This window comes from Pomacea canaliculata, linkage group LG8 (genome assembly GCF_003073045.1).
Source record: "Pomacea canaliculata isolate SZHN2017 linkage group LG8, ASM307304v1, whole genome shotgun sequence".
Classification (NCBI taxonomy): domain Eukaryota; kingdom Metazoa; phylum Mollusca; class Gastropoda; order Architaenioglossa; family Ampullariidae; genus Pomacea; species Pomacea canaliculata.
This window is the reverse complement of record NC_037597.1, coordinates 18415033-18426151: the sequence shown is the minus strand read 5'-3', so window position 1 is coordinate 18426151 and position 11119 is coordinate 18415033. Positions and strand designations below refer to the sequence as shown.

General features: G+C 36.4%; 3 protein-coding genes across 3 annotated transcripts in view; 2 read left to right on the top strand and 1 right to left on the bottom strand.

The window, feature by feature from the left end:
* Window positions 1-165: 165 nt before the first annotated feature.
* LOC112569734 (glia maturation factor gamma-like) lies at window positions 166-6361 on the top strand. Its single transcript, XM_025247601.1, has 6 exons — window positions 166-258; window positions 1723-1819; window positions 2149-2198; window positions 2857-2989; window positions 3863-3936; window positions 4237-6361. The coding sequence occupies exons 1-6, from the start codon at window positions 256-258 to the stop codon at window positions 4306-4308; spliced, it is 429 nt and encodes a 142-aa protein (XP_025103386.1). The 5' UTR covers window positions 166-255; the 3' UTR covers window positions 4309-6361.
* On the bottom strand, window positions 6084-10944 carry LOC112569732. The gene is given in 3 exon segments (XM_025247596.1): window positions 6084-8326; window positions 8616-9849; window positions 9851-10944. Coding segments are annotated over 3 exon segments (3033 nt in total). The 5' UTR covers window positions 10772-10944; the 3' UTR covers window positions 6084-7448.
* The window catches only part of LOC112570400 (Fanconi anemia group M protein-like), a 19932-nt gene continuing 19660 nt past the window's right edge, over window positions 10848-11119 (top strand). Inside the window, 1 exon segment of the mRNA XM_025248817.1 lies at window positions 10848-10854. Coding sequence (XP_025104602.1) covers window positions 10848-10854 — 7 coding nt within the window.

The following is an 11119-nucleotide window of genomic DNA, read 5'->3' as shown; positions in this document are numbered from 1 at the left end:
AGTGAAATTACTTTCTCAATGTTCAATTTGATCTCGCAACTTTACTGTATCGCTTTTGTTTAGATTACGATTCATCATTATCTTCAAAGCTGTTTGGTTTTAGCGTTAACTCTTGTTTACATTCGATACAATTCCACCGAACACGTGCCAGAATGTTGGTGTCATGCGCATGCGTTAAGGCGACGGAAATGAAAACCACTTAGGACTTCCGCAGAGAAGGGGGAGGAACAGACGACGCATCTCGGCTCGAACATAATGGTAAACATTATGGATAATATTTAGTCTTATTGTTTGAAATTGTGTCAAACTAAATTAAAGAGATGCACTATCCTGCTGTGGTGTATTTTTTGCATCTGCTTTGTAGCTTTTGAGCAGAGGTCGAGTAATAGACAAATGAACATTGTATGATACACATTAAGACAGTGTGTGACATCGCACCAGGAACAACTTAACAGTCGTGATTAGTCAGAAGCGGTCTTTGCTCTCTCCCCCTCTATTCTTGTTCGACCGGCAGAGGATGTGTCCACAGGAAAGACTCAAAGGGGTCGTTTCCTTCTAGCATTAAGACTTAAACGTGATCGGTCAATGCCAGTTCTTTTTGACTATATAGTTCTTTCTCGAAAATTTTGCCAGAATTACTACGAGCTCCTAGATAGAGATATGTATAGATCTCTGGTTCTCAAAACTTGGCTGCAGCTTTGTGCTCGGTGGAGTAGCGATTAGCGCCTATCTCCAACTCAATGAGGATTTTTAGATCTGTTCTTGGACACACTCTTCTTTCTCACCATGTGGTATCTATTTATAGGGTTAGCTGCCTTGCCATGATATAGCCTTAGATGCTGGCTCGGTGTAAAACACCAATTCCACCAAGCCTGTTTGTCCTCTTCTGTAGTTTCTTTGAAAGTACTTAATCTATTTCTCTGAACTTCTTTTCCCCTACATCAATACCAAAGCTCGTTGCTTTTTGTGTGACAGGTGCACACTGTCTGCTCCTGTCACCAAATCAGTAATGTATGGTCACTTTATGGTGCAGCACATTATGCTTCTCGTTTTACCTGCACATCATCTAGATCTTAACATATATATATAAAACACTCATCATTTGCTCACTTCATGGGCTGATAGTCTCTGATTATATAGCCTATAAACTTAACACAGGCTTTGCTGTTTCTGTTGCTAGTCCTCAATACCTATCTATACTCACTCCCATCTATATACTCCCTCAAACTGCTTTATTCCTCTTCTGACACCAGGCTTCATCAAGTTCCAAGACAAAGATGTATGGACAGGCATATCTTTTTCCTATCAAACCCCATTAACTTGGAACAAATTGCTCATCAGCTTTTGTCATGAAGATTCTTTGGCTTAAGAGGTATTTTTTCAAAAATCAAGGACTACCCTTTTATGTCCTCACCCTATGCTGGCTTAAAGTGTGTATTTACTCTGCGGGTGCTTCGATCTGTTGTATGAGTACACGTGTATAGGGATGTTAGCATGTAAGCTTATTTAGAATAGACCTGTTTGTAATTTTCTTATTTGTGAACACTTTGTAATAAATTTGACCATGTAAAAGCAAAATCTACATCTGTTTGTGCATGCATGGATTTATTTCCACATCTGTTCTTTCAATGAGGTACAAAGGTAGATTCTATAAAAAAACACCACACTATATATATATTTGAAATTTTTATTTTTCAAATGCTTCCCTTACTTTCCATAAAGGCAACTAAAATTCAAGTGTGTGACATTGACCCAAGTCTAGAAGAAGTCATGAAGAAATTCAAGTTTCGAAAAGAGAAAAATGTTGCAGCTCTTGTGTGTAAGTATTGCTTTCGTGTTGTATATTCTTAGATAGTAAGGAATAAATCTCAAAAACTCAAATAAGATGTTGTTTTTTAAAGAAATAAGATATAGTAACATATGTACCACATGAAATGAGGTGTTTATAGCTGTCAGCTTTAATTGCCATGATATATACTCTAGTGCTAAAATACTTACACTTAAATATGTGCAGTATGTAGCAGTATTCTTCTTTAAAATAAAACGAGCACACACACACATATATATATAGAGAGAGATATGCATAAAGACAAATGCATCTATTCAAATATACATTTTAAATTCAATAGTAATTTCATGTCTTTGCAGTGAAAATCAATAAGGATAAACAGACAGTTGTTCTTGATGAAGAGTATGAGGTAAACATTACTGTATCTTACTGCTGAATGAGAAAACTATTTATATTTTTAATACCAGAAGATTGCTGGTTAATGGCTTCACTTAGAGACTGGAACCATGTCCACCCAGCACAGATGAATATCTAAATATTATTAAACATTCACACTAGGAGGTTAGATACCTGGTTAGTGCAGAATATTTTCCCTGTTGATCCAGCTGTTGAACAAATACCTGACCCCAACAAGAGAAGGGAGGGGATCACCCCACTTAGAAAACAGCTGGCCCCCAAAAAGAATGGTCTCCAACACCTCACTCCCCAGTTAAAGGTTAAGGGATTACCTTTACCTTAAAAGGCGGCTGGAGAGAACCTTGCTGTACCTACCGTGCTGAATGATATTCTGAATCATTTACAGTTTGCTGTCTCTATAGTCAGCAAGATATGAAACATGTGCTTTTACCTTTTTCTGCTAAATGCAAGTCTTTCTAGGTTTTGTTTAAATGCAGTTAGAAACAAGTTTCTGTTTGAGCATAACATGCATGACTCATTGCAGGTAGCTTCATTAGGAATGTAATTGAACCAGAGATAAGTACAAAACAACTGCTTCCATGTATTCTAATATTAGTTTGATTCTATGCAAATAAAATAAATTGAGTCATTAGGTTTTATATTGCCTGCAGGATGTAAGCATTGATGACCTTCAGAATGAACTTCCAGCCTCGCAGCCACGATACATTCTGCTCAGCTATGTTTTCAAACGAGATGATGGGCGAGAATCCTACCCATTATGTTTCATATTTGTGAGCCCTCAGGGTATGTGGGAATGTCATTTATTCTGATATACTCACTCAAATAAAACACATATATATACATTATAATAAGTTGTAAAAAGAAAATACTTTAAAATAGCTATATTTTTCCACCATGGAAATTATTAATTTATAGATTGTAGAAGACATCTATCTCTTGTAACTATCAGAAACTAGCTACCTGTGTATAGAAAAATAAATTGTACCCTGGATATATTTTATTGTTGATGACTTGAAAGGCTCCACTCCTCTTTCTCCTTTTTCTTTCTTTCTCAAACATAAGCACATAGACAAACCTTGGTATCCAAAATTTTAAAATGAACCTTTTTTTGAATTAAAAAAAAACTTTTACTATTCAAACGTTAGTGGCAGCTGTAAATAATGGTGTCCTCAAATTTGATTGAAAAATCAAGTTGTGGAAGGAGGCTATGTGAGCATCTGTATAGCGTTTGTACATGTAGGGGAAGGTATCTGCATGATATGTTTCATGCTATAAGCATGTAGTCATGTGGGGGTATGATGCATAACCGACCAGTAACTTTGTCTCTGTCAGGTCATCTTAAGTATGGATCTATTGCATATCTAGTTTAATGATGTTTTTATCATAAACCTTAAGAAAACCTGACTTCCCCCTTTATTTCTACCATCATCCTTCATTTTATTTTATTGAACAGCCTAAGCTTGTAGTTTATTTAGGGTTTATTACAAAAGTTAATTTCTATTATGCTGACATTACTAGATATCTAGTTATAAAGTGTATAAACATCATATAGGGAAAGCAGGATGGGATAAATTTGCCTTTGATGCAATGATGTGTTTTATCTACGCATATGTTTTCCATGCTGGTGATAAAATATGGAATGATGTATTTGGACAGGATGCCAGCCAGATCTGACCATGATGTATGCAGGCACAATGAAAGCAGTAGTTGACAAAGCACAAGTCACAAAAGTATGTGTGTACACATTAGCCAAACTTTTGAAGCATTGAGCCTTAGCATACAATATATCATTGATATTTTTAGTTAAATATACATCTGACTTAAATACAGTGACCTATGGGACCTCCATTCCATGTCACTAATTCTTCCATCCTCACCACCACACACACAAAAATGATATTGTACATTGTTTTAACAAAACTTTGAAAAATAGTTAATACGAACATACAATAAAAATTAAACTAGAAGAACATAAGAAACTTTAACAGGGAAGACAGATTTAGTCTAACCTGTGTTCTTATTTTTTTCAGGTATTTGAGGTCAGGTCTGTGGAAGAGTTAACAGAGGATTTCATAAAAGAACAGCTTTCCTTTTTCAGATAGTCTTTTTATATTAAATTCTTCTTTACCATTTTCAAATATACAGCTTAGCATCAGTTGTTAGTATTATCTTCACATCTTGAAAAGTTATAACATTTAGAGATGGCATATCATCCAGAGAACAGCATGAAGGTCTTCACAAACTTTGTGGAAACTGAATTTTTTTGTTTTAGTGATGATGAAATGACAGTGGAGTTAAGGAGCAACATGTTACATGTACAGCTTGTCGAATGATTTATCATTTTTTTCTTTAAGTAACTTTATATTGTAATTTGTCGTTGGCAGTAAAATAGTCAGGTTAAAGATGAATGTACTTTTTCAGTCTGACTTATGGAATTCTCCATTTTAACAGATTTTAAACTTTCTGTGCTGTATCTTCAGCACACACAAACTTTCTGGTAAAGGACTTTGACTTGTTCTATATAAGGTCTAGAAATTTTACTGTTTAACAAGTGGTTTAAGTAACTGCTATTAAAAGTATATTTTTTTCCTTTGCAAAGGATCTATAAATATTACTTTTTTCATTTGTTCTTAATTGTTAGGAAATTGAAGGGCTAAGTATCCTCGTAAAGATTAAGCTGCATACTTGAAATGTTCTTGCAAATCTCAGTTGGATATTTACAGAAACATGTTTTGATGGGTGCAAATTTTTAATACACTTTTTATATTGTTAGAATATATGCAGATGTGTGTGTGAGAGAGAGAGGGGTAGACTTAATTGGCCACACAGGTGGTGGTTTGTATTTTACTTATGCCTTCATCATGTTTATGGAAACTGCAACATACTGAAGACCTAGTGATTTTGCATTTAAAAACCTAACACCTTGATACCTACTACTACACTAGGAATGTGAAATGTTTCTACCAAAAGAAAAGAAAGTTCTTCTGTTCTTCACTTGAGGTAATTGCTCACAAAGTATGCACAGTTTGTAAATTTGTGAAAGGTCATTTTGATCAAACATTCCTTCTATAGGCATGGTCATGCCCAAATACTTTTTGTGAAACTTAAGTCTCTGATTTACATGTGTGGGATCAGTTAAGAAATGTTTTCTGTTGCTTTTTCATTTGAGGTTGCTTAACATGAAAACAAAGTAGAGCTTACTTATAAAAGTGTATATCGATAGTGAATATGCTCATTGTTCTGATTTGAAGAGGCCTTATCTCGATTACTTCTTCTTCTCCAGTGAGAGTCAATGGAAATAGGTGAAGGAAATAAGTTTTTGTGTAAAATGCTTACAAATAATCTTCAGCATAAAATGATGCATTTAGACCTAGTGTTCTGATTTAAAGAGGCCTTATCAGGTTTACTTTTTCTCACCCAGTGAGAGTCAGTGGAAATGGACAAAAAAAGTCCTGCATTTTTTTGTAAAAGTGCATGGAAATGTTCTTCAGCATAAAATGATGCATTTATACCTGATTATAAGGTCAAAGAGAGGTGGGTACCAGTTGGGGTAGAGAGTAAACATTTTACTCAAAACAAGTACATGTATCATCAGAGGTCTGATTGAACTTTCATCAGTTTCAGTTGTGTCTGCAGAAAATATCTCAGCCAAATCTGTCAGTTTAATTTAGTAATTGAGCAGAATAATTAGGTAAAATGCCAAGTTACATTACTTTTATTACAAGTACCTTCACTATAATAAAAATGATTTGCAGAGTGATCTTGAATTTTGCAACTATACCCATTGTAACATCTTTCCACATAAAAGTTTTTCCAAAAAGTTATTGCTAGTAGCTTCAGCGAGTGCTTTTGATGTTTAGTAAAGGAGATAATTTTCTAGGTGGCAAAAGCATAGGAGGGTTGCTCTTAGTTGCTGATTGGTGCAGATGAAAAGGGTAAAAAATGTTCATGTGGTGCATACATTTGGGAAGTGACATGAGAAGCATTTATTTATTAATCTTTATGGCGATAATGATTGCATTCAACCCTCAAATTCGTTTGGATGCTGCTTTATTTTAACCTGCTGTGCTCATCTTACATTTATAATTTGAACAAATCAGCACTTTCTGCTTTATTCTGTCACTTTTTAATTGTCATAAATATTTATGTTCTATCTCGGTTTTTGTCACCAGCATTTATTGTTATGAGTGATGATTGTAAGTAAATTTTATGCAAATCACCCTTTACATCTTTAAATGATGTAAAAGTAGCACAATAATTAATAATGCTTATTGTTTGTGTGTGTGTGTGAGAGAGAGAGTTAAACTATTTCTTTTGTTGGTGTATGTTCAGGAAACTTTCATATGGCCCCACAAAAAGGACCTACTGCTAAATGTAGCTTTAAATAATAATCACTTGAGTATAAGTTTTATAACATAATTCTGAACATATGTAAGAGAATACTGTGCAGTAATGTAGATTTGAGTCACAAATTATATTTGCTATATTTATTGAAAGATAATAATAATGCAAATCTATTTTCTTAACATTTACAAACCAGCTTAATAAAATGACAATATACACGCAAAAATTAGTGCTAGTATGGAACGAAAAGAAAGTGCAGTGTTCTCAGACACTCTATTTTTGACTAAAAATAGTCATCATTTTCATAAATCATGACTGAAAGTTGGGAAGCAATGATAGTGATTGTTTAAAACAATTGAAGTATTTACACTCTTAAACATGTTTCTGGAAATGCAACATGGAAAGGTAAATTATGATTTTTATCTGCAGCATAATATGGAATAGTCAATTCTCACCACCTATGATACCATATGCAGATATTGTTTCAAGCCATGAGACCTGTATATAATTTTTTTTTTGGGGCAGTCCTATGGACTAGCCTAGGTTTGGAGCTATAACATTCAACTTCAGCTTATGATCAGTCTTCTGGTTTTACACACAAGCAAAAGAGCAAACAATCTTCACTCATTGGAAACAAAATCTGGCTTATGCTGCAATCAATTATCACAATCTCTTTTGAAGGGTTATGGCAATCTCAAAGTTGCTATAACTAGTCCATAATAAAAGGAAACCTTAAACAGAAGACAAGACTAAACAACAAATGTCATTTTCTAAGGCTTGCTTCATGTTTACTCAGATATGTGTACATACAGATCAGTGATAACAAAAATTGGTTAGGCATAAATTTCCAAGGCATGCCGCAAGTATGAAATAGGTTAGGTGATGATGTTTCAGGGTGCTAATAGATTGTGTAACCAAGCTGAGTAGAGGGTATGATCCTAGGTTTCTCAGTAGATAGCTTGGAAAGAGCAGCCATATCCTGAAAATCATCTGAGTAGTTGCCTTCACCACTGCTAATGGAAACCACAAGATTGTCAGGGTCAGAGGGTATGTATGAACTAATAGAGTCTGTGTGTGCTGACTCCCTGAAGTCTTTAGTAGGTTTGCGTGGTCTTGGGGTTGGACGTTTTGGGCTTTCTGACCTTGAGGATAGCAGGTGACTGTCATCCTTTCTGGGTGTAGGAGGTATCTGACTTTTGCTAAGATCTAATTTGACAACTGAGTGACGCATTGATGGTATGGGTGACTGCTGTGACAACATTGGATTAATGACTGGGAATCGATGAATGATATTTTCCAGTCTATGTCTTTCCACCTCCTTTTGATCATCTTGCTCCTCATCATCGCTGACAAGACCCTGTAGTTCTGGTTCACTACCAGAATGGAAAATCTTTGTATCACAATCATCAGTTGACTGCAAAGTTTTAGAGTTCTTAAACTCTGAGCTGTACTGTTTCGAGTTCCTAGTGGATTCAAGAGGAGAGTTTTCATCAATGCCAGTTGTATTCAGTGAGCTGTTTGGCTGGCCTTCTATGGCATCTGGCAGAGATTTGTCATGTCTCAAATAAGTAGGGAACCCACATCTGCCAGATATTTTTCCATTTCCTCTGTAGCTGTCATCGGGAAGAGGAATGGGACTTTCGTCACCTGAATCTGTAAAGGAGGGCTCGCTGACATCATCGTGAGATGCATCTACAATGGGTATATGCACTTCGATGGAACGACCAGAGCTTTGTACATCGCTGCCTGTAGTCAGGAGAAGCTCATTAGAGCCACCTAGAAAAAAGTAGTGAATGAAGCAAGTAAATATTTGGCTATGTCGAAAAAGACAGTTTAAGATTAAAACTATTAATGTCATGTAGACTTCATAATTACTGCACATATACATGACATACATAATCCTAACCCTGGTTAAAAAAGAACAGAAAGTATATTTTGTATATATTCAGTTTGATAAATGTCTTTCAGAAGACTGCCAGAAATTTTGACCAGGGGAGGGAGGGGTTTGGGGAGGGATAGGTAATAGTTTCTAGGCAACTAAAATGTAAATGCAAAAATAACTTACCAGTTTGATTTTTCCGACTATCAGCTGATTGAATATTTTTTTCTGATTTCACTTCATGGGTTAGCCTGTTCTTCTCAACAAGATCTTTCTTATGCCCTTTAGAAGATCCATTGGTAGCCTTGCCTCTGGATAGGGATTGCTTCTTTGTTGAGGATTTATGTCTATATTTGAGCTCTTTGTGGGGAGTTGATAAAGGCGCTGCATGTAAATTACTCTCTGACTTAAAAGTATCATCTAGACCTGTCTTCTCCAGCTCTTTCTGTGCCTGACGGCGTACCTCAGTCAGTGTGTCAGATAAGGTGGTAGTATTAAGATCATCACATGAATTGTGCCTAGCAGAACTTGCTAACTGCCCTGGTTTCCTTACTGCTTCATTTCTCTCCATAGCTATTAGCCATGAAGGATTGGTCTTCTGGAGTCTCAAACGCTGTGTATTTGTTAAACCAAATGTCAGTTTACTTTTCCTCTTACTGCGCTCTGGCACAGAACGCAGCCAGCTCTTTTCTTTGGGAACACCTGGGTAAGGATGAGCACATCTACTATGACCTATGCGTCCTTGTTTCCTGAAAACGTCTTTTTCAACAGGAATCTTTTCTTCTATTGGACCCATGTTTATGGCTGCATCCATTTCTTTCTCTGTTTTTCCTGCTGTCACATAAGCCCCATTCATCTTTGATACTTCTTGCATCCCTTGAGATTTTGGCATATGTAAAACCTCAGGCATCATATGAGGAGAGCTGGTAAAAATATGAGGAGGCATCTGAAATGGCATATTCTGAAATAAAGATGGGTTCTGGATGCACATAAGCTCTTTCACCAAGGCACTTAAAAGTGGGAAGACATCATTTGGCTGAGGAGCAGCTTTTTGGGTTTGCTCATAGTCTGGCACCTGTCCTGGTTTTTTCTTATTTTGCTCTTTGTTGGACTTAACATTGAAAGCAGTAGTTTGGTAGCTGACAGGTGGTGGAGGTGGCATTATTTCTCCCATGTTTGGATAAGTATTTTGTTTCTGGTTTAATTCTTTGTTAATGGGTTTAACATCTATTTCTGCCTCTCCATCCGTCAGACTTTCTACAGTGAGCATATCAGTCATAAAGAGTTCTGTGTCTGAGGAGCAACTATCATAATTTACTTCAACTGGTGGCATAGCCTCACTGTTATAAAACAAGGGGGGTGGGCAAACAATGTTTGTTATCAAAACTTCATCTTTGTCATCCTGTTCCCAAAGCAGCAAAATCTTCAAGTATTTTCTGCTTGGCATTCAACAAAGTCTTAATTTTTTTCTTCTCTGTTTGTGTAGCACAGTGATTAACATCTTTGGAAGCTTGGGTAAGAGTGTTTACTGGGAGTGGAAATGCTGAAACATCTTGAATGTCAACATTCACAGCCCTATCAGCCATCTCCTCTGTCTGCATCAAGGCATCTTGCTTCAAAACATCTGTCATGGAACCTGTAGTTTTTATTTCAACACAATTATCTGTGCTGTCTTCTTCTTTTGCATCAATTTGACTTAACTGCATCATTTCAATAATCTGCTCATTCTTGAAATTTTCTTGTCTCGTCCTTTTCTTGGTCTGTCTTGGAACAAGTGCAGCTTCAGGAAGATGTGGAATCAAACTTGGGCCAAGACACAGAAGTCTGAAACCAAGTACAAAATATCCCACTTCCCTTCCCATGAGATTATAGATTTTGAACAAACCTTTGTCACCATGAGCTGAAGGCACAGAAGGACCAAGTCGAATCAAGTCTGCACATACTGCATCCATGAGTACATTGAGAGGAACAGTGCTGTTACCCACAAGTTTTGGGGTCTCAGGAAACATATCAATGACCATCACATACAAAGGAGTAGTGCTAAGATGATTCTTCAGCGTTTCTGCAACCATTTTGAACAGACATGACTTGCCCTTCCTGACCATAAAGTTTCCATGTTTATCTTTCAATTCAGCAAACTGGTCTGGAAGTTTATAGTCCGAATCAAAAGAAATTTTCCTTCTAATAGCTTTTCCGAGGTCATCCTCCACATGACTGATAACAATTGTAGGAAAATCTAACAGTCGAAATGCTACACTTGGAAACCTGCAGGTAATGTGAGGAATATACAATTTCTCGACTACCAGTTCTAGTGAAAATAAGCACTCCTCAGAACCAGGCATGATTTTGTTTTAACAAGCGAATACCAGTCAAGCGATAACACTGTGGTAAATCAATAAATTGTTCCAATTCTACATAATGACTGGTGAGAAACTGGAAAAATAATGGCGTTAAAATAGCGGTGCATGACTTGACCTGTCTTCCATGTTTAACAACCCAAAACAAACAGCGAAAGCGAGGCTTAGATTTACGTCCCTTAATTTCTCTAGTGTTAGAGGGAGAAAAGAATCACCATGGCGGATTAGATTGAAAAGCCAACATCGCAAGTATAAACCGCCATGCATAATCGCAACACAGGATGAAGAAAGGCGTTCATAAAACTTCACACATAATGCTGTCTTCTTTTTGGG

Coding starts and splice junctions, on each gene's coding strand:
- LOC112569734 (XM_025247601.1), top strand. Junction 1,820..2,148: donor AAATGTTGCAGCTCTTGTGT/GTAAGTATTGCT, acceptor ATGTCTTTGCAG/TGAAAATCAATAAGGATAAA. Junction 2,990..3,862: donor CATATTTGTGAGCCCTCAGG/GTATGTGGGAAT, acceptor GTATTTGGACAG/GATGCCAGCCAGATCTGACC.